General features: G+C 45.2%; 1 protein-coding gene across 1 annotated transcript in view; it reads left to right on the top strand.

Moving 5' to 3' along the window:
- The window catches only part of LOC140595576 (FERM and PDZ domain-containing protein 2-like), a 60,938-nt gene that overhangs the window by 18,600 nt on the left and 20,665 nt on the right, over window positions 1-21,673 (top strand). The window contains exons 9-14 of the mRNA XM_072738131.1: window positions 1,580-1,651; window positions 2,514-2,685; window positions 8,504-8,654; window positions 9,317-9,455; window positions 16,377-16,532; window positions 21,374-21,559. Coding sequence (XP_072594232.1) covers window positions 1,580-1,651; window positions 2,514-2,685; window positions 8,504-8,654; window positions 9,317-9,455; window positions 16,377-16,532; window positions 21,374-21,559 — 876 coding nt within the window. The remainder of the gene's footprint in view (window positions 1-1,579; window positions 1,652-2,513; window positions 2,686-8,503; window positions 8,655-9,316; window positions 9,456-16,376; window positions 16,533-21,373; window positions 21,560-21,673) is intronic.

Here is a 21,673-nt window from a genome sequence, read left to right as displayed (position 1 = left end):
ATGTACTTGGAAGGTGCCTTCTGGGCAGGCAAAAGGCAGGAGCAAAGGTATGGGTGGGGCAGAGGAAGAGAGATTCCCCGTTGCACTTGGTACAGAGGGTAATAGGGTTGGGGTGAGTGTGTGGAGTAGAGGCTGTGGAGTACTTAGGCATTCTGCCCTGGCTGTGATGTCCAGGCTGATAGGAGGGACAGATGTCCGGTGGCCCCTGCAGTGTGTTCATGCTTCCGGGGACCCTGTCTCCTTGTGAGCAGGTTGGTCTCTACTGAGGGTCTACCCTGCTAAGCGCATGCTAGAGGGTGAGATCAGGGAAGGTCTCAGGGTGCACCTGCTGCCAGAAGCAGCTCTGCCATCAGCCAGCAGAGCCACTTCCAATGTTTAGAAGACATCCTTCCTTGAACAACACTGACATTTTAGTGACCATACAAGCCCTCAGTGACCGTGAGGGGATTAGGGTCCCCTGGGGCAGGGATGAGCGCCTGCAGGGCAGGCTGTTAACCCAGGAGGCTGTCCTTGCCAGGTGTTCGGCCTGTGCCTCTGTTTTCCTTTGGGAACATCAGACCTAGATGCCCCCAGAAAGTCTTTGTCTGTCTGTCACAGAGATATTTGCTTAAAGCTCCTTAACCAATTGGAGATGAGTTGAGCCTACAGTAGCCTCAGGACGTCCTCCGCGTTGTGGCTCTGGGCTCCCACACTTCCCACCGTCCCCCACTGCCCTCTGAAGCCACTCTCAGGTTCTCGTGAGCTTGCAGGGCATATACACAGGGTCAGGGAGTAGGATTTTTTTTTTTTTTTTTTTTTGCCTTCTTGGTTTTTCTTCATGATCACTCACTTAGGACGCTGCCACTGGAGATTCTTTCAGGACACAAGTTATGCACTGGCTGGCCTTTTGAAACAGGAGTCTGGTTGTTTGGTTCCCTTGAGGGGCACATTAGTTGGCCCCACCCAATCCTAACACTCTCTGGTGTTAGATTTGGGAGAATTTCCCAACCTCTTGGGCCTCCATGTCCTGCCAAATGGGTTGAGAATATGCACCCCACAGGATGATGGCTGGGTCTAACTAATGACAGGTGTGAAAGTACTTCCCCATCACAAGTATGGTACGAAAATGTGAAATTGGGAATAGCTGCCCATGCATGTTATTGATTCAACATACAGAGCTAGAAAAATGTCTCATCTAATCTAAATCTAAAGATATTTTTACTTTAAAATGTCTCTGACATAAAACATATATTTGTATCATATAATGTGTTTTATAATTTTCATACCTACCAAAGATTAGGTAATGATGTGAGAATTATGAAACATATAATGAAGGGGACACCCAACTTAATAGCTAGGACATCACCAAGAATCCTGTACCTGCTGTTAAGACATCTGCTTTGAGATGCCCAGCTTAAGCTGGGGCTTCAGCCCAGTTAAACCCCTTTTCCCTGAAGCCTGTTTCCTACAGACTCTGGGGAAGGGAGAATGGATAGGGGAAGAGGGGAGGGGAAGCCTAGTCCCAGAGCTGGGGGTGACCAGACCCCCTGGAATGTGACTTCTCTCCTGTACCACGAGTGACTCTGGGTGTTTTTGCCAGTTCTCTACGCCGGAGTTCGTCTTGCTGGCTGGAGAGGCCCCGGTGATTTTGCATCTGCCTGGTTCGATTGTGGTAAGTGCTGGGTTAACTGGGCAGAGGTGGAGGGTGCTGAGCCAACCATCCTGCTGGGCAGGCCTGGAGGCCTCCTGACTACTGACTAGGGCCTCAGGCTGGGAAGGCTCCAGGGGGCTTCTCGCTCTCTCCTCCAGACTGCTGCTACAGCCCTCTGCCAAGCTGCACCCCAGCTCCTGGTCCTCCATCTCTTCCTCTTCTCCTTGAATGGGCCATTCTGGGTGGCTGAGCGGTGGCAACTGTGGTCAGGGTGGGGCTGTGGAGACAGATAGATCTGAAATTAATCTAAGCAGGGTGAAGCGAGAAGGCAGACCGCTGCTCATCTTTGCACGTGACTCTGCTGACCAATGTCTGATTCAGAGCAATCCCCTTAGCCTGTATCTCACTGGATCTGTACCTACCTCTGTTCCTTCTTCTGTGTTGTCCCTGGAGGGATAGATTCAGAGGGATAACACCTGGATCCATGATTGAGGACCCTGACCAGCTTGAACCCACCCAGAAGGTGGAGCCTGAGGGGCAGCTGGAATTTCAGCAAAGGAGAGGCATCTAGACCTGCCTTCCAGCCTTCACGGTCCCTGTGGAGCCTGGCAGAGTGTGTGGATTTGAGTCTAGTTCTGCTTCTCACTAACTTTGGCACCTGTCCCTTGCAATCCTTACCCCCCCTTACTACTAACAGGTCCCCTCACTGTCTCTGAAACACATCTCTCCGCTGTTGTATAGGAACGCTAATGTACATATCTCTTAGGTTGTTTGTCATTAAGTGATACAATACATATAAAGTGTTAAGCACAGTAGAGAGCCCACAGCAAAGACTTCATATCTTGTAGTTATTGTTACAATCGATACTATTTATTGTTTTCAGACCAAAAAAGGGAAATCTTATTTGGCTCTCAGGGACCTCTGTGTAGTGCTGTTGAGTGGGCAGTGTCTGGAGGTGAAATGTGACATGTCAACAGCAGGAGCAATCTTCAGTGCTGTCATGTCCTTCATCAACCTTGGAGAGCTCACCTACTTTGGCTTGGCTTACATGAAAGGTAAGTGGCTCCTGGGTAGCCCATAGCTGGCCTGGTGCTTCATATAACCCAAATATCTGGGTATCTGATCACTATTCCTTCGAAAAAATTAAGTGATACGATACATATAAAGGTAGGGATGCTTCATCTTGCACATTTAGACCATCAGTTAGCATGGAAAACGCTTCAAGTGCTCATGGCAAAGTGTCAAGGAAGTGCAGAAGATTATAATGGAATCGTGTGTGTAAGATGGTGTGGGTTTCTGCAATGTGCTGGGTCTGGTTGATCAATCTCAAAGCATTGATGTCAGATAAGTGAATGTTGAAAGCATTTCCATGTAGGTGGGAATATGAAATGGTGCAGCCATGTGGAAAACAGTATGGTGGTTCTTCAAAAAGTTAAACACAGATTTACTACATGATCTGGTAATTTCACTTTTGTGTGCACGCCCCACATAATCAATAGCAGGGTCTTTTTTTTTTTTAACTTATGATAGTCACACACAGAGAGAGAGAGAGAGGCAGAAACACAGGCAGAGGGAGAAGCAGACTCCATGCATCGGGAGCCCGACGTGGGATTCGATCCCGGGTCTCCAGGATCACGCCCTGGGCCAAAGGCAGGCGCCAAACCGCTGCGCCACCCAGGGATCCCGATAGCAGGGTCTTCAAGAGAGATTTTTATACCTATGTTTGTAGGAGTATTGTTCAGAATAGCTGAAATGTGTAAGCAACCCACGTGTCCATTGACAGATGAATGTGTATGCAAAACGTTCTCTATATACATAATGGAATGTTATTCCACATTAAAAAAGGAAGGAAATTGGGAAGGCTGGGTGGCTCAGCGGTTAAGCTTCTGCCTTCGGCTCAGGGCGTGATCCTGGAGTCCTGGGATCGAGTTCTACAACAGGCTCCTCACAGGTAGCCTGCTTCTCCCTCTACCTATGTCTCTGCCTTTCTCTCTCTCTCTGTCTTTCATGAATAAATAAATAAATAAAATCTTTTTTTAAAAAAAAGGAAGGACATTCTGGCATATGCTACAATATGGATGAACCTGGAGGATGTTGTGCCAAGTGAAACAAAACAGTTGCAAAAAGACAAATATTGTATGACTCCACCTGTGTGAGGTACCTTGAATAGTCAAAATCATAGGGACATAAAGTAGGATGGTGGTTGCCAGGGGCTGGGTGGAGGGGCCTGGGGAGGTATGGTTCAATAGGTTTAGAATTGCTGTTCTACAAGATGAAGAATTCTGGGGCTGGATGGCAACAGCAGTGTTAATATACTTAATAGTACTGAGCTGTACATTTAACTATGGTTAAGATGATAAATATGTTATTATGTATATTTGACCACAATAAAAAATTTGAAAAAATTTCCATCTAATCATACAGGACTGACGGAAAATCAGCACCTCACCCTGAAGCCTAAATTAAGAATTCATTATAAAGATGCTGAAGGAAAGCCTTCTTCCTTTTTCCCCCATCTCTGCCCTTCCATTAAGAGACTCCTATTTCCATCTCCACAAATATGCCTTGCTGTTGCTGAAGCCCTTTAGCTTCTGTGTGGGATAATGGCAAGGAGGCAGAGTTGGGATCATATGGGGTTTCAGGTTCACCCCTGGCTCTGCCAGCTGATCTTGCTTAGGAGTCCTAATCTCGGTGTTCTATTCTCTAATCCCCAATGGGAGGAGCCCGGGGGTTATTCAGTGTGCCATGGGTGGAGGTAAGCTGGGGGTAGGTTGGGGGTGTCCTCTCCCCATAGCTCTCCACAAAACTCCAAAAGAGCCCTCTCCTTTTTAAAAAAAAAATATTGGAGTTCAATTCGCCAACATATAGCATAAGACCCAGGGCTCATCCTGCCAAGTACCCCCGTCAGTGCCCATCACCCAGTCACCCCAACCCCCTGCCCAACTCCCTTTCCACCATCCCTTGTTCATTTCCCAGAGTTAGGTGTCTCTCATGTTTTGTCACCCTCACTGATATTTCCCACTCATTATTTGTTTCCCCTTTATTCCCTTTCACTAATTTTTATATTCCCCAAATGAATGAGACCATATAATGTTTGACCTCCTCCGATTGACTTACTTCACTCAGCAGAATACCCTCCAGTTCCATCCACGTTGAAGCAAATGGTGGGTATTTGTCGTTTCTGATGGCTGAGGAATACCCCATTGTATACATAGACCACATCTTCTTTATCCATTCATCTTTCGATGGGCACCGAGGCTCCTTCCACAGTTTGGCTATTGTGGACATTGCTGCTAGAAACATCGGGGTGCAGGTGTCCCGGCATTTCATTGCATCTGTATCTTTGGGGTAAATCCCCAGCAGTGCAATTGCTGGGTTGTAGGGCAGGTCTATTTTTAACTCTTTGAGGAACCTCCACTCAGTTTTTCAGAGTGGCTGCACCAGTTCACATTCCCACCAACAGTGTAAGAGGGTTCCCTTTTCTCCGCATCCTCTCCAACATTTGTTGTTTCCTGCCTTGTTAATTTTCCCCATTCTCACTGGTGTGAGGTGGTGTCTCATTGTGGTTTTGATTTGTATTTCCCTGATGGCAAGTGATGCAGAGCATTTTCTCATGTGCTTGTTGGCCATGTCCATGTCTTCCTCTGTGAGATTTCTCTTCATGTCTTTTGCCCATTTCATGATTGGATTGTTTGTTTCTTTGGTGTTGAGTTTAAGAAGTTCTTTATAGATCTTGGAAACTAGCCCTTTATCTGATAGGTCATTTGCAAATGTCTTCTCCCATACTGTAGGTTGTCTTTTAGTTTTGCTGACTGTATTCTTTGCTGTGCAAAAGCTACTTATCTTGATGAAGTCCCAGTAGTTCATTTTTGCTTTTGTTTTTTTGCCTTCGTGGATGTATCTTGCAAGAAGTTGCTGTGGCCAAGTTAAAAAAAGGGTGTTGCCTGTGTTCTCCTCTAGGATTTTGATGGAATCTTGTCTCACATTTAGATCTTTCATCCATTTTGAGTTTAATGAAATAAACTTAATGTATGTGTATGGTGTATGGTGAAAGAGAGTGGTCTAGTTTCATTCTGCATGTGGATGTCCAATTTTCCCAGCACCATTTATTGAAGAGACTGTCTTTTTTTCCAGTGGATAGTCTTTCCTGCCTTGTCGAATATTAGTTGACCATAAAGTTCAGGGTCCACTTCTGGATTCTCTATTCTGTTCCATTGATCTATGTGTCTGTTTTTGTGCCAGTACCACACTGTCTTGATGACCACAGCTTTGTAGTACAACCTGAAATCTGGCATTGTGATGCCCCCAGATATGGTTTTCTTTTTAAAAATTCCCCTGGTCTTTTCTGATTCCACACAAATCTTAAAATAATTTGTTCCAACTCTCTGAAGAAAGTCCATGGTATTTTGATAGGGATTGCATTAAATGTGTAAATTGCCCTGGGTAACATTGACATTTTCACAATATTAATTCTGCCAATCCATGAGCATGGAATATTTTTCCATCTCTTTGTGTCTTCCTCAATTTCTTTCAGAAGTGTTCTGTAGTTTTTAGGGTATAGATCCTTTACTTCTTTGGTTAGATTTATTCCTAGATATCTTCAGCTTTTGGGTGCAATTGTAAATGGGATTGACTCCTTAATTTCTCATTCTTCAGTCTCATTGTTAATGGATAGAAATGCCACTGACTTCTGGACATTGATTTTGTATCCAGCCACGCTGCCGAATTGCTGTATGAGTTCTAGCAATCTTGGGGTGGAGGCTTTTAGGTTTTCTATGTACAGTATCATGTCATCTGCAAAGGGGGAGAGTTGACTTCTTCTTTGCCAATTTAAATGCCTTTTATTTCTTTTTGTTGCCTGATTGCTGAGGCTAGGACTTCTAGTACTACGTTGAATAGCAGTGGTGAGAGTGGACATCCCTGTCTTGTTCTTGATCTTAGGGGAAAAGCTTCCAGTGTTTCCCCATTAAGAATGATATTTGCTTTGGGCTTTTTGTAGATGCCTTTGAAGATGCTGAGGAATGTTCCCTCTATCCCTACACTCTGAAGAGTTTTGATGAGGAATGGATGCTGTATTTTGTCAAATGCTTTCTCTGCAGCTATGGAGAGAATCATGTGGTTCTTGTTTTTTCTCTTGTTGATATGATCCACCACATTGATTGCTTTACGAGTGTTGAACCAGCCTTCCTTCCGGGGATAAATCCCACTTGGTCATGGTGAATAATCTTCTTAACTTACTGTTGGATCCTATTGGCTAGCAAAAGAGCCCTCTCCTAAATAAAAAAGAACAATCTCTCTATGCTTTGATATGATGGACTGACCTTTGCTCCATCTTTTGTAAAATGTGAATAGTTGAATCTTTAGGAAACATCATATTTTTTTGTATAAATTTATTTTTTATTGGTGTTCAATTTGCCAACATATAGAATAACACCCAGTGCTCATTTTTATTGATCTGTAACATGCATCCTACAGAAAGCCAGTGTACTTGTGCTGAGTCCAACTTGCCCTTATCTGAGGCTGCTTTCTCCCAGTCAGGTGTTCATCGTGGACCCTTCCATGTGGACATAGTAGAACTACTTACCTGGGGTGTCCTGGGTAAATCATTCAGAAGTCACCAGTCTGGGTTTTGGAAATAACCTACCTGGGAGGTTTTGCTAGCCAAACTATAATGGAGACCTGCCTACATCTTGGGGAGAAGTGGTCCTAAGGGAAGAGAGCTGAAGGCAGAGGGGCAGAGGTCTGGGTGCTGCATAGTGAAGGCTATTTGAACTTCTCTGGACAGCTCCTTCTGTCTCTCCAGCATGCAAGCTTTTGAGAGAAAAGGCTGGTTATCACTTAACAGGTCTGCTAACTATAACTTGGCACAACTCCTGTGCCCAGGCAACCTTCTGTTGTGTGACTCTGGGATGAGAGGGTGAAGCCTGGAGAAGGGTATGGATGGGGCAGAGCAGGGATGGGGTAGGGAGTGGGAGGGGGTCAGGCTTCACCTTGAAGAGGGCAGAGGGGCAGAGGCAGTGCCTGCAGTGGCAGGGGCTGGTTCATCCTTCCTCATAGAGGTGCTGATGTCCTGAGCTTGGATTGGAGCCTCCAAGATGGCCACATTCAGGTCAGAAGGCAAAGGTGACTCCACTCATGCCCTGTCTTCATTTGCTGGGGCTGCTAAAACAAAATATCATGGACTAAGTGGCAAACAACAGATCTTTATTTCTCACAGTTCTGAAGACTGGGAAGTCTGTGATCAGGGTTGGAGCGTGGTTAGATTTGGGGTTCTGGTCCTGGCTTGCAAGTGGCCACCTTCTCATGGTGTCCTTACATGACAGAGAGAGTGAGCCCTGGTCTCTTCCTCTTACCACACTAATCCCATCATGGGAGCCCCACAATAAATCTAATTACCTCCCAGAGGCTGCACCTTACCCCCACTACTTTGGGGGTAAGAACTTTGGGGAGGTGCAAACATTCAATCCATATTATGCCAATGCCTGGGGAAGATTTGGGGATGGTCCAGTTGAGGCTAATGGCTTGGCACACAGCAGGAACGGAATGAATACTCATTCATCTGTTTTTTACTTTATCTGCATATGGCGGTAGCTGAAAAGCAGCTATTAAGTGATATCTTCTCTGAGATTAATAATCACGTTCCTCCTCTTGATGCTGAGTTTCTCTTCTTTGACTCTCTCCTCTTTGACTTTGACTTCTGGCCCCTCACAGACCCAGAAAAGGTCCTGTGGTGCCAGGTGTCCAGAGGACTTACTTCCTGCTCTCTCTTGCCCTCAGATGTCTCTTGTTTGACATTCTGGGCAGAGTTCAGGGCTGTGGGTCTAAAGGGGTGGTGCCTCTCTGACTGCTTTTCCCTCTCTACTTTTATTTCAGGGAAAGAGTTCTTTTTCTTGGACAACGAAACCAGGTTGTGCAAAATAGCCCCTGAAGGCTGGAGTGAACAGCCCCAGAAGAAGACCTCCTTGAATACATTCACACTCTTTCTGAGGATAAAGTTCTTTGTCAGTTGCTGTGCACAGCTCCAGTGAGTGCTCCAGAATTCTTCATTTTTTCCTTAAGGGACCTGTGTATGTGCTGGCTGACATTAGAGTTATAAAGAATGGGTAGCAAGTGCTGGGTGAATTGTAAATTACGTATAAATAACAAGTGTCATCATGGTTGAGCTTGTTGATTAGATTTCAACATGACAGAAAAGGGGCAAATCAGAGTTTGGGCCCTGACAAAAATGAGAATTTGCCCTTTTGTTTCAAACATGGCACACTCAAAGTCAAAGTTCTCCCCTGGCCCCAGTATGACCCTTCCTCAGCAACCCAGTGATCAGGATTGGAGGAAAGCGTTATGTGTGACTGTGGAGTTGGGTCATGGCTTCTTTATTCTTTTGCTTACTAAAAACATCATCTGAACATAGTTTTCTCACTTGAACTGCAGCAGCAAACATCTCTGTGGGTGTTGTGTCAAGTGCCTGGCACAGAGTACCCCTCAACTCATGGCAGGTGGCATGATGTGTATAAAGGAAACCATACTCCTCTTACTGACATTGCCTTCTGGGTTCTGTTGGCTTATATCCCACCTTTTGTCCCTTCTATGCTTCCCAGACTGAGAAAACCCTCTGGTTTTAGTATTCTTCTCCCCACCTCCCACCTCCACAGCATTCCAGTGGCCCTTATTCCTGCATTTCTTTCCCAGGCACAGCCAGACAAGGCATCAATTTTATCTGCAGCTTCGGAAAGACATTCTGGAGGAGAAGCTGTACTGCAATGATGAGACACTGCTGCAGCTGGTGGTCCTTGCCTTGCAGGCTGAATTTGGCAATTACCCCGAGGAGGTAGGGGTGGACACCTGCGGCCTGTGGTGGGGTCATTGGAGAAGCAGTTATAGGAAAAGGGAGAACTATTAGACATAGGGAGACTGAGGCTTTGAGAAGCGTTTTCAGCATCTACCACTAAGATTGAGGTAAATGGTATCCATCCATCCACCCATCCATCCACTCGCCCATCCACCCAGCCAGCCATCTAATCCAACAAGCTTTCATTGACTGTTTTTACTAGGCTGTGGAGAAGACAAAGATGAACAAGTCAAATATATACATTGTAGTGTAATTCAAACTAAGGTTTCCCCTAAAAACAATAATTTACTCAATTATTGACTTCCCATCATCATCATCCTTACCAACAGTAATAGACAACCTTTATTAAGAGATCACTCTGTACTTAGCATTGACCTAGATATTTTCCACTCAATCCTCATAGCACTGCCATTACTCACATTTTGTGGAAGAACAATCTGAGACTCATGTGGCAAGAGAATGGTAAAGTCTAAATTTGAGTCTAGATGTATCTGACTCCTAGGCCAGTGCTGATTCTGCTGGGCACGCTGCCTCTCAAAATCTCTAATCTTTTTGGCCAAGCCCTGTCCATGCAGCAGAATCACACATACGTTTCTTTGACTGAATTTCCCTGTGATGGTCTGTGTTACAGTCCTCAGGAACTTATAGAGTCTACTGGTTATTATTTATTTATTTATTTATTTATTTATTTATTTATTTATTTTTCTCTACTGGTTATTTAATTTGCAGATACATCAAAGTTGGGAGGGATGTTTTTTTTTTTAAATAATAAATTTATTTTTTATTGGTGTTTAGTTTGCCAACATACAGAGTAACACCCAGTGCTCATCCTGTCAAGTGCCCCCCTCAGTGCCCGTCACCCATTCACCCCCACCCCCTGCCCTCCTCCCCTTCCACCACCCCTAGTTCGTTTCCCAGAGTTAGGAGTCTTTATGTTCTGTCTCCCTTTCTGATATTTCCTACCCATTTCTTCTCCCTTCCCTTCTATTCCTTTTCGCTATGATTTATATTCCCCAAATGAATGAGAACATATAATGTTTGTCCTTCTCCGATTGACTTATTTCACTGGATGTTATTAATATCTTCACTTACTTAAGATTCAAAATGGGTACACCAGGCAGGAAAGAGGGACCAACCAGGTGAGCTGTTACAGAGAGTAGGGCAACTTTGTTCTGAGTTCACAAAGCCTCCACCCATGTTCCAGATGAGTGGAAAGGGGCTTGGCAGTAGACCTCAACTGAGCCCAAGTCATGAGACCCAGAAGTGTGACATACTGTCCAAATGTGGAGTCTGCGTCAGTCGAAGTGGGAGGGAAGACTGAGGAAGGTTGGGCTCCCCACCAGCCCACTGGACTTTATCTTGATGGGTTTTGCCATTGCCATATAACAAAAGCTGGGTGCCTCTAGGAAGTGCTTAACTCCCAGAAGATATACTCAAGAGAGGACCTGAGGACTACGTGAAGGAAAGTGAAAGGTTTAATCCCTATGCCCCTGAGCCTTTGCATGGTTTCCCAGCAGTGTTTGCACATCCATTGCCATCTTACCCACCCTCCAAGGCCAACCCCAGCCACACAAATTTCCTGGCCTCTTTACAAGTAGAAGGGACCCTCCTTCCACCTTCTGGTGCTTTTTGACATCTCCTTTACATCCCTTGGCCAGGAGAAGTGATGATTCAGTGCTGTCTTGATAGCAAGTGACAGAAAATTCAGCTTAGATTGGCTTGAATAAAACATGTAACTCACTGTCTTGCAATTCTGAAGTGTTCAGGTCTTCTCTACCCTTCTAGTCCTTTTACTTGCTTATTCAGTAGCTTCTTCCTGTCTACTTTTAGCCACCAGGACTGGGGTCCTAACCATGTCTAGGGCTTGCTGGGTGTAGGGTACTCAAATGACATCAGCAGGACTTGGGCTTCCTGCATCTCTAGGCCATGTTCTCTGCAGGTTCGCATTCAGTGGCTTCTGGATTCTACCCTCTAGGTTGCAGCCTTACACCAAAGAGAGAAGGGCTCTCTCTCTCTCTCTCTCTCTCTCTCTCTCTCTGAGTAATGCCATGGAAATCCTGTAGTTCTGTCTCATTGGTTCTGATAAAGTCATATGTCTACTCAAGTCAATCACTGTACAGGGAGCTGCCATGCTCTGATTAGTTAGATTTGAGTTATATGGCCACCCTGAGAATCAGGGTAGAGTTCACACTATGAAGATGCGAGGAGACTGAGAGGGAGAAAGGATGCCTTCTGCCTCCAGAAAGAGAGGGAATGGTTGTGCATAGCTAAAAATATATGTCTACCACCAGGGAGCACTTAGTGGTCCATGATGCTACATCCTTGGCGAACAAAGGAGCTGTGTTTGGCTGAAGTTCTGAGGTGGCTGGGGTCATTTGGGTCTGGCTTTGTGTTATGGATAAAGTATGCTCCTTTATGATTTATATGTTGAAGTTCTAACCCCTAGTACTCAGAATGTGGCTGTATTTGGAGATGGGGTCTTAAAGAGGCAGTTATGTCAAAATGAGGCTTTCTGGTTTTATCTTAATCCAGTCTGATTGGACTTCCTGTACAAAGAGATTGGGACCCACAGAAAGACACCAGGAGCACAGGAGAGAGACGGTGTGAGGGCTCAGGGAGAAGAAGGCAGTCTGCAAGCCAAGGGGAGGGGCCTCAGAAGAAACCAACCCTGCCCACACTTGATCTTGGATTTCTAGCCTCTGGAACTATGAGAGGATAAGTTTCTGTCATTGTCTTAAATGACAGCCTGTGGTATGTGTTATGGCAGCCCCAGCAAATATGGGAGGCCATATAACTCAAATCTAACTAATCAGAGCATGGCAGCTCTCTGTACAGTGATTGGCTTGAGTAGACATATGACTTTATCAGAACCAATGAGACAGAACTACAGGATTTCCATGGCATTACTGAGAGAGAGAGAGAGAGAGAGAGAGAGAGAGAGAAAACCCTTCTCTCTTTGGTGTAAGGCTGCAACCTAGAGGGTAGGGTCCAGAAGCCACTGAATGCGAACCTGCAGAGAACATGGCCTAGAGATGCAGATATACCTGGAATCTGGGAAGGAGAAGCTGTAGCCACTGCCAAGTGTAGATGCCTCGAAGAGACTCTGATCAATATTCTTCATCCTCACACAGTGTGGGGCGGAGAGGGCAAGGTGTGTGACCTTTGTCACAGCTTGCCTGCTTCATCTCAGTAACTGGCTTTAAGAACAAGGACAATATCAAAAGCTGCTTGAGAACAGTGGCTTTCCAATGTTCTGTGCCATGTCCATGAGAGAGAGAGAGAGAGAGAGAGAGAGAGAGAGAGAGAGAGATGATAACACAATCCACACACATATGTACCTAGAACAGAATTGAGGCAAAAACTTAGGAAATAAGATGCACCCTTTCTATATGTGATACACACTGGTATTTCCTATTCTATTGTAGTTAATTTTAAAAATGCTACCTATGAACTATAAATCATTAGCTCAATAATGTGCTACAAGCTGCAATTTGAAAAAACACTTTTTTGACTATGCCAGAACCATTTTGCTTTCCTCCCAGTCCATCTTCAGAAGGTGTTGCTATGCCCAGAGTCTTCCAAGGCCCTCCTTATGCCTTCACTCTGCTGCATTTTTCTTCATAGCATTTACCACTGCCTGGCATGGTATACATGTTTATTTACCAGCCATCCTCCACCTCCAGCTCCTTCTCCAGATCCTGTGGAGCCTCAACCCCTCTCACTGCCATGAACGAGAGTGGTTCCAGGACACTCTCTGCTGTCCCCACATGGCCCCCAAAGGCAGATCTACTCCTTTTCCTTTGTAGGTGTAAAGGCAACAGATTACACAAACCCACTCATTTGGGCCCTTACTCCCTCGGTCCTCATTTATGGAGAGCCCGTTCCATGTTCGGTATCATCTAAGCCCTATGTCAACCCTGCAAAGCTGGTGTTATTTCCACCTGAGGCTGAGAAAAATTGCAGCTCTGTGAAGTTGGGTAAGGTACTGAGAGCCCAGCCAGGACTCACTTTGCAGGGCTTGGCTTCGTTGTGTGCCAGGCACTGTGGTGGGCTCATCAGAGTGTTTTGGGAGACCCAGACAGGAAGACCTGTCCCTGTGTCTGTGTCGTTGAGCGGGCAGGAGAGGAGGGCTCCAGCATTGTCACTGCAGCCCTAGCTGAAGTGGCCTGGAGGCTGGACAGCACTGCAAGCCAGATCTGGAACAAACCTTGTGTGCCCCCCAAGGGGCTTGTATTTTGTTTGATAAATGGTTCTGGTGCTAGGAGAAAAAAATTAATTTGGAAACCACTGTAGTGAAAGACTGGGACCCGCTGAAGAATTCTAAGCAGGGAAGTGACATGATTACATTTGCATTTTAAAGAGGGAGACAAAGACATTTTGGTATAAAAATAAATCTCCTTAATCGCATCTTGTGGCGGAACAGCTTTCCTCATGGTGAGCTCCCTTCTAGCCTCTGATTGCCTGTGGGGATTTTATGCATGTGCACACAGTGCCACATTTGAGTTGCATTCTGCTTTCCCACTTGATGGCAGATGTCTTCCTGTGGCCTTCCTAATGATCATTCAGGATGGTTACACTGTGCGCCTTACCTGGGTGGACCTTTGCTCACCTTTCCATCCTCTCACTGTTGGGCATCACCTGGAAGTGCCGTGTAAATGGTAATACTGTTACTATTGTTCGCATTGCCTCTGATCTTCCTCTTTTTATGAGTGACATGGAAATACACGTTTGTGTTAGGGCTTTTTAGTTCCATATTGACGTCTTCTCTTGGACATAGTCCTAGCACCTCCCACCAAAATGGTACATGCATTCCAGCTGATGAACCCGCATCAACGCATCACTGTCCATCACTGTTTTTTTCCATCGGAAAGTGTGTGGTCTTTTCAGATTGACGTCTTTCACTTAATATGCACTTAAGTCTCCCCCATGTCTTTTGTCTTTCGTGGTTTGGTAGCTCGTTTCCTTTTAGTGCTGAATAATACTTTGTTGTCTGGATGTACTACAGTTTCTTTATCCATTTACCTACTGGAGGAATCTTTTGCTTTCAAGTTTTGGCAATTATGAATGAAGATGCTATAAGCATCTACGTGCAGGCTTCTGTGTGATTTCAGCTCCTTTGGTTCAATACCAAGAAGCATGATGGCTGGATCCTATGGTAAGACTATGTTTGGAAGACCAATTATCTTCTAAAGTAGCTGCACCATTTTGCATTCCCACCGGTAGTAGGTGAGAGTTCCTGTTGCTCCACATCCACACCAGCACTTGGTGTTGCCAGTGTTCTGGATTTGGGCCATGTTAATGGCATTCTGAAGGCTTTTTTAGGCAGAAGATTGCTGGGCAATTTCTTTCTGCTTGTGTCTGAGTGGAGCCCAGAACTGGCATGGGCTAACTCTCAGCTGAGGATTCTTAGTCCATGGCTACATGGGGACGGGTCTGTGCCACACCAGGAGATGGGGATGAAGTGGGTGATGTGCTCTTCTCTTCAGATCTCCCCAACAGGCCGACCTGTCCATCCCCAGCCCTGAGAAGGCAAGATCCTTACAGCTCCCAGCTGCCTTCCTCACAGGTAGTTGCCCTCAGCTATGGGGTAATGTCTTGCCTAAGTTTAAGCTGGGAGGGGCTGCCAGTGATCAGGAATTAGGAATCAGGAATACAAGGACAGGGTCAGCTTTCTCTGACAAGTTCTGCCTTCCTCATTCCTACAGTGGTCCTCAAGACCACCCCCCTCAAGCTTCTGCATACCTTTCTTTTTTTTTTTAAGATTTTTATTATTTATTTATTCATGAGAGACACACAGAGGGAGAGAGAGAGGCAGAGACACAGGCAGAGGGAGAAGCAGGCTCCATGCCGGGAGCCCGACGTGGGACTCCATCCTGCGACTCCAGGCTGAAGGCGGCGCTAAACCGCTGAGCCAACTGGGCTGCCCTCTGCATACCTTTCTGCTTCATGGTCTATATCAGGGAAATGTGCATTGGGTGGTGAGTGGCACTGACCTAGCTGCTTGTGCTGGGGTGGCAGCCTCAGGTTCCCAAAAGAGCAGGCTGGTTGGAGGTTCAGGCTTGGGGTGAGGTGGGGTTGACAGATCTTTCTTGTTCACAGGACAACAGCTTGATCCCCTTCATGTGGAGAGATGGTGGCACAGCCAAGACTTCCTTTGTAAGAGGGGACAGTATAATAGGAGCACAAGCAGACAGAAATGCTAAATAAATAAAAAGAACCAACGTGTTGGGACCAGGGTTTTGCTGTGCTTTTCGAGAAGTGGTGTGGCATCATGGGATGTGTGACGACTTTGAGTGACTGAATCTTTTTTTTTTTTAAGATTTTATTTATTTATTTATTCATGAGACACACACACACACACACAGAGAGAGAGAGGTAGAGACACAGGCAGAGGGAGAAGCAGGCTCCATGCAGGGAGCCCAACATGGAACTTGATCCTGGGACTCCAGGATCACACCCTGGGCTGAAGGCAGGCGCTAAACTGCTGAGCCACCCAGGGATCCCCTGGGTGACTGAATCTTGTTTCTGTCACTAAGTGGTGTGATCTTGGCCCTGTTGAATGACTTCCTTCCTCATTCATTTTGTTCATCTTGCAAATGGTACTAATAATATCATCCTCATAGGATTACTGTGGGATTGAAGGAGCTAATGTGTTCTGAGGACCACCTGGCATACAGAAGGGTCTCAAAGACAGGTGGCTCCTCTTTTCTCCCTTCTACTCATATCATATGGTTTAGGCCAACTTCTAATACAGTAGAAAATACTATCCGAGGTGGGTACTTCAAGGGGGCATCCTTGCCCTGGGGCCCTACCTGGGGTTTGGAATGCAGACAAGCTTCTCTTGTGCTCTTCCTATAGAAGGCTTCTTGGTTATGCCATTTTTCTTCTGCATCTTCCCAGCAGAAAGAGAATAAAGCCTATTTTCGGGTTGAGGATTACATCCCTGCAAGTTTGATCGAGAGGATGACTGCTCTCCAGGTCCAAGTTGAAGTCTCAGAGATGCACTGTCTCAGTCCTGTGCTCTGGGGAGAGGATGCTGAGTTGGAGTTCTTGAGGGTAAGACTTCTGGTCTCCTGGTGGGGGGTGTTGTTGTTTAAGGGCACACAGCCAGCCCTTCCCTCTGGAGCTTTCTCTGGGGGGCCAGATATGCTCTGACCCACATGGAGGTATGATCAAGGGATTTGAGACCAAGAAGAGGCTTCTGGAAGCAGGTGGCATTGGAAATGATCCCCCCAAATGGGTAGGATTTAGTGGGCTGAGTGGGTATTGCTGAGCCTTTCTTTAGCCATAGAATTCACAGTCACTTTCCTCTAAGTGAGGAGATCACATTTCTCACAGAGACATATGGGACAGCTACCCCAAACTGGGGTATGAGACAAAAGCAAAACTTAAGGAAGACCTTAAATTTCCAGCCTTCCAAGCAACTGTTCTCAGCACAGCACAGATGGTATGGTCCATGCAGCTAGGTATAGCTCTGGTCCACACTCTGCTCATCCCTCAAGTGTAAGCAGTGGTATTTCAGTCCCCCATATTGGTGGGCACATACATAGCCTAGGATGAAGAGCTTTGCACACCCCACAACTTACCTGCTCTGGGCCAGGTGCTGCATGGAATGGAGACAGAAAGGACATGCTCCTTGCCCCCAGAGTATTTTGTCTCCTGGAGAGAACAGACAGGTACCAGAGTCATGCAGAGTATGCTGTGTGATGAGAACAATAACAATATGTCAGGATAGGAGGGACTGCCACTCTGCCTGTGTAGATGGAGCTAGGGGGCCTCGGTTCCCCAGGGCAGGATACCTGGCTGGCCTTTAGAGCTGAGGAGGAATTTCAAAAGAAGCTCCAGATTTGTACATTTCTCTGTACAAAAGTTTCCCAAGATGGATAGGAAATGTATCCATGTTTTTGGCCTTTAATAGAGATGGACATTTGAAAGCAGAACTGTCCAGAGGAGATCTGGCCTTTCTTTTTGGTCTGCCACTTGGCAGATGGTAATACCTCACCCATGTAAACTTACAAGCACTTCATTTGAGAAGCCCTGGTGGAAAGGTGCTCACTGCTTTTATATTCCAGTCTTCGCCCATGTTCCTTGTCTAGAGGATGCAGCCTTCCTTTGATGAGGGGCGAGTGGACTCCTCAAAGCCATGAGCACACGTCTGATGGAAGGTGGAGGCAGAACCACAGAATCAGTGGGGAGGCCAAGGACTTGAGCCAATGGAGGCCTCTCTGGGCCCAAAGATGCCCACCTGCTCACCCCTCCCCAGGCTCTCTGTGTCCCTCCTTCTCCTGGTTGAATGATGAAAATTGGTTGTGAAGGAAGCCACCATCTCATAATAGAAATACAGTGAGATTTTGTTTTGTCGAATAGATTTGACTTAATTTGCATGCCATCTTATCAGTTTCAAGGAACGCTGGGTTTTGAGTTCCCTGTGCTGGCTGGTTGGGCCTGCGAGGGCTGTGTGTCACCCCTGCTGCATGAGACATGAAAGGGCTTTGTGATCCCCATGGCACATTGGGACCCTTCTCGTTTGGGTGAATGTTGGTTAAGCAAAATCTAACGCCCCATCCATAATTATAAAAGTAACAATTTGCTCATGATTCTGCCCTCTGGAGACAGCACAATTATATCTTCTTGTATTCATTCTCCTTTGTTCTGTGCCTTCACATGTGTATACACATTTAAAATTAGGTTTATATTATATATGCAGTTTTGTGTATTTTTATAATCCCATCTCACCAACATTTTGAAACTTTATTTTAAATCAACACATGGTGTACCCTAAGTTTTTTCTCAATACTCCATTGTTTGGCACATAAATTATTTTAAATAGGGGACTATTTTAAACAATACTGAGATTAGCACTTTTGCTACCCAAGTCTTTAGCTGCCTTTGTGCATAATTCCTTAGGGATAGAAGCTCATGAGTGGAATGCCAGCGTCTCAGGTTATAACCATTTGAACATTGCTGATAAATATTGCCAAGACACTCGGATTGCAGTCCTTTCTACACATTTCTTGTCCTCCCTACTAGGTTGTAAATGTCAAGGTCCCGAATCTTCAGGGCCCCTCACAGGCTCAGTCACTCCATAAACAGCCACTGGATCATTTAATTACAGCTCCTTGTGGCTCCTCTCTTCCATTATCAGATGCCTCTTGGCTTCCAGTTCACCGATGGCTAATTCTGCTAGTTCATCATCTCACCATCTCACGCTGGTAGACTTGGCAGAAATCCTGTGTGGGTGATGCTGAATGACATACTCTGTCTGGAAGTTTCACAACTACATTAGCATACTAATGCCAGAACAACCTAACCTGTTTGAGGTTACCTCCATGTTTTCCAAATCTCTTCAACCAGGGAACCATTTTTTTTCACAATAATGAGGGGCTTTGATATACTATTAAAACATTTCCTTTTCTTTGTTCTTTTTAGCTGTTGAAATCATACTGCTTATATCCTGTGTTTTACTTCATTTAGCATTATAACATATGCATGCCCCAAATAATCACAAATGTTTTGTAAATGTGCTTTCTGAAGATTGCCTGATGATCCCTTTCAAGGCAGTACTGCCATTAGGAGATCTTTTTCTCTGGGAGCCAGTCACCCAACCCAACCCTGCTAGTCTGCACCAACCATCACTAGAGAAGTGTTGGTCTTGATTATGCAGTGCATTTTCTTAGGACAGATTGCCAGGAATGGAATCATAGGGTTAAAGGATATGAGTAGTTATGACTCTCTTGATGAAACAGTCTGCTTGTTCCAACAGTTTTCAATACAGCAAGGATGCTACATATGCTGGGAGCCAGGAGAGCCTGGGTCCAGTGTAAACCTGGCTGCCACTGTAGGGAGAAGGAGAAGATAGTGAGATGCCTCTAAGCACATGAAGATAAAGGGAACCTCTGAGAGGACAATTAGCAATCACAACATGGAATGCCCAGGAGAGGTGCTCCAGAGGATTTCCTAGTAGAGCATGGAGACATAGATAATATTTATTTTTTTACCAATTGAAAATGCCCCTGAGGATCTTATGTATACTCACCCATGTTTCCAAATGTGATGGGAACTCTGTATGTTAGTTGCTAAGAGTGAAGACTCAGAAACAGACAGACTTATACTTCCATTTCTGGCTCCTAAGTAAATCTACTTTCTCACTTGAAAAGAGAAAGCTACCCCTCTCTGTTGTGATTGCTGTAAAGATTAAACAGCATGGTACATGGGAAATGTTTTCATGGTGCTTTGCCATTTTATTTTTAATTTTTAATTTTTTAAAGAGAGAGGCGGGGGAGGGGCCAAGGAAGAGGGTAAGGGAATCTTAAGCAGGCTCCACACCCAGCTTGGAGCTCAGTACAGGGCTCTGTTTCACCACCTTCAGATCATGACCTGAGCCAAAATCAAGAGTTGGGTGCTTAACCAACTGAGCCACCCAGGGCACACTGGTGCTTTGCCATTTAAACATTTTGTCACTCCAAGTACTTCAGGATCACATCCTTCTCTATATACTTAAAAAATAAAATAAAAACTAAAATTTAAAAAAAACTAAAATTAAATACTAAACAATTAAAACATGTAAGGGAGTCTAGCAAAGGCATCTTTATTCTAGTGAAGTCTAAGGCTTTAAACTTTTTTTGGAAATATCACATCAAATTATTTAAAAGAACTTACTTTATTGCTTTGGGATCACCCTAATTTAATACCTAAGCACATGCCTAGTCTGGCCATTGGATATTTCAACATGAAGTGCTCAATAATGTTTTGGATGCTACTGCTGATGACAACAATGGTGATGAACAGTGCTTCCAAAGTTAAAACAAGCAGGCTCAAGGCCCAGAAACTGAATCAACATCATATGAAGAGCTGTAGGCTCTGCAGGCAGTATAACCTGTCGGCAGAGATTATTAACAGAAGAAAAAAAGCACAGCAAATATCCTGAGAAAGGAGCTCTCAAAGTCATAATTTGTCCCTATTGTTACTACCCTGTCTGGGGGTGGGAGAAATTGGCCTTGGCAGAGTGCTCTCTGTTGGGGGCAGGGGTAGGGATAGGATACCAGATCTCACCAATGAAACCCTTCTGAGAGGGAGCAAGAAGTCCCTGCTGTAAGTCCAGGTGCATCAGTCTTCTGATGAGGCCTGAAGTCTGCAGGTGAAGATGCAGAGGCTAGATACCAGGATAGAGATGTGATTACCATTCAAACATAAAAACATCTGCATCAGGTTTATACTCCAATCTCTTAAGAATCTGATGGGCCTGATGCAGTCTCCATCTCTGATTGACCCTCAGGACTCTGACAAAATTCATTCTTCTGACCTAGTGAACTGAGGACAGACCTTGGACTGGAGGGACCCCAGCAATGCATTGTGACATGGTGAAAGATGCCAGTGATTGCTCATTTGCTCTGCAGGATGTTCACGACTTATCTTGCTCTCACAGTGGTGCTGACCATCTGGAAGGGGCCTTTCTCTGCCTGGATCTCAGTTTTTCCATTTGTAAAATGAAGGGGTTGTAGCAGATAACATTTCAATAGACCTTAATAGACACAATTGGGAAAAGGAATCCCTTCCCTGGAGGTGACCCAGAAGAGTCTGAATTCTAAAACCTTGTTCAGAATATTAATACTCTGTTGTATCATTTTTATGGTAACTGTGTTCCAGGTGTTGTTTAGGAACTCCATGAAAAAGGAATCCTAGGGTTAATAAAATAGGAAATGCTATCATAGTAGAGGTGAGGAGAAATTCTGTAGTAAGGCGATCTGGTTAGCTCAGTGTTTTCCTAAGCGTATTTGGGCAATCCTACTCTTAGTTTTTGGAACATCTGTGAAAATGCTTTTCATGAATTGGTCTGAAGCCTATTATTTTAGGTTAGTGGGACTGTCTCTTCTCAATTGGCTTTTTTCTTGCTCCAGGTCACTCAGCAGCTCCCAGAATATGGTGTGCTAGTTCACCACGTTCTCCCAGAGAAGATGAAGGGAGCAGGGGAGATGGCCTTGGGGATCTGTGCCAAGGGTGTCATATTCTACGAAGTGAAAAACAACAGCAGAATTACAACTTTGCGGTTTCAGTGGAGAGAAATCAGGAAGATTTCTACTTGTGTGAGTGTAGCTCAGTGGATAACTGCTTCATTTCCCTTTGGTCTGTTGCCCCCATAAAGGAGCAGCGGAGCAGCGGAGTCATATATGATCTTCCCCTGACCAGATAAGCTCACA

Source organism: Vulpes vulpes, chromosome 15 (assembly GCF_048418805.1).
Source record: "Vulpes vulpes isolate BD-2025 chromosome 15, VulVul3, whole genome shotgun sequence".
Taxonomy (NCBI): Eukaryota; Metazoa; Chordata; class Mammalia; order Carnivora; family Canidae; genus Vulpes; species Vulpes vulpes.
This window is presented reverse-complemented; position numbering and strand designations above follow the sequence as displayed.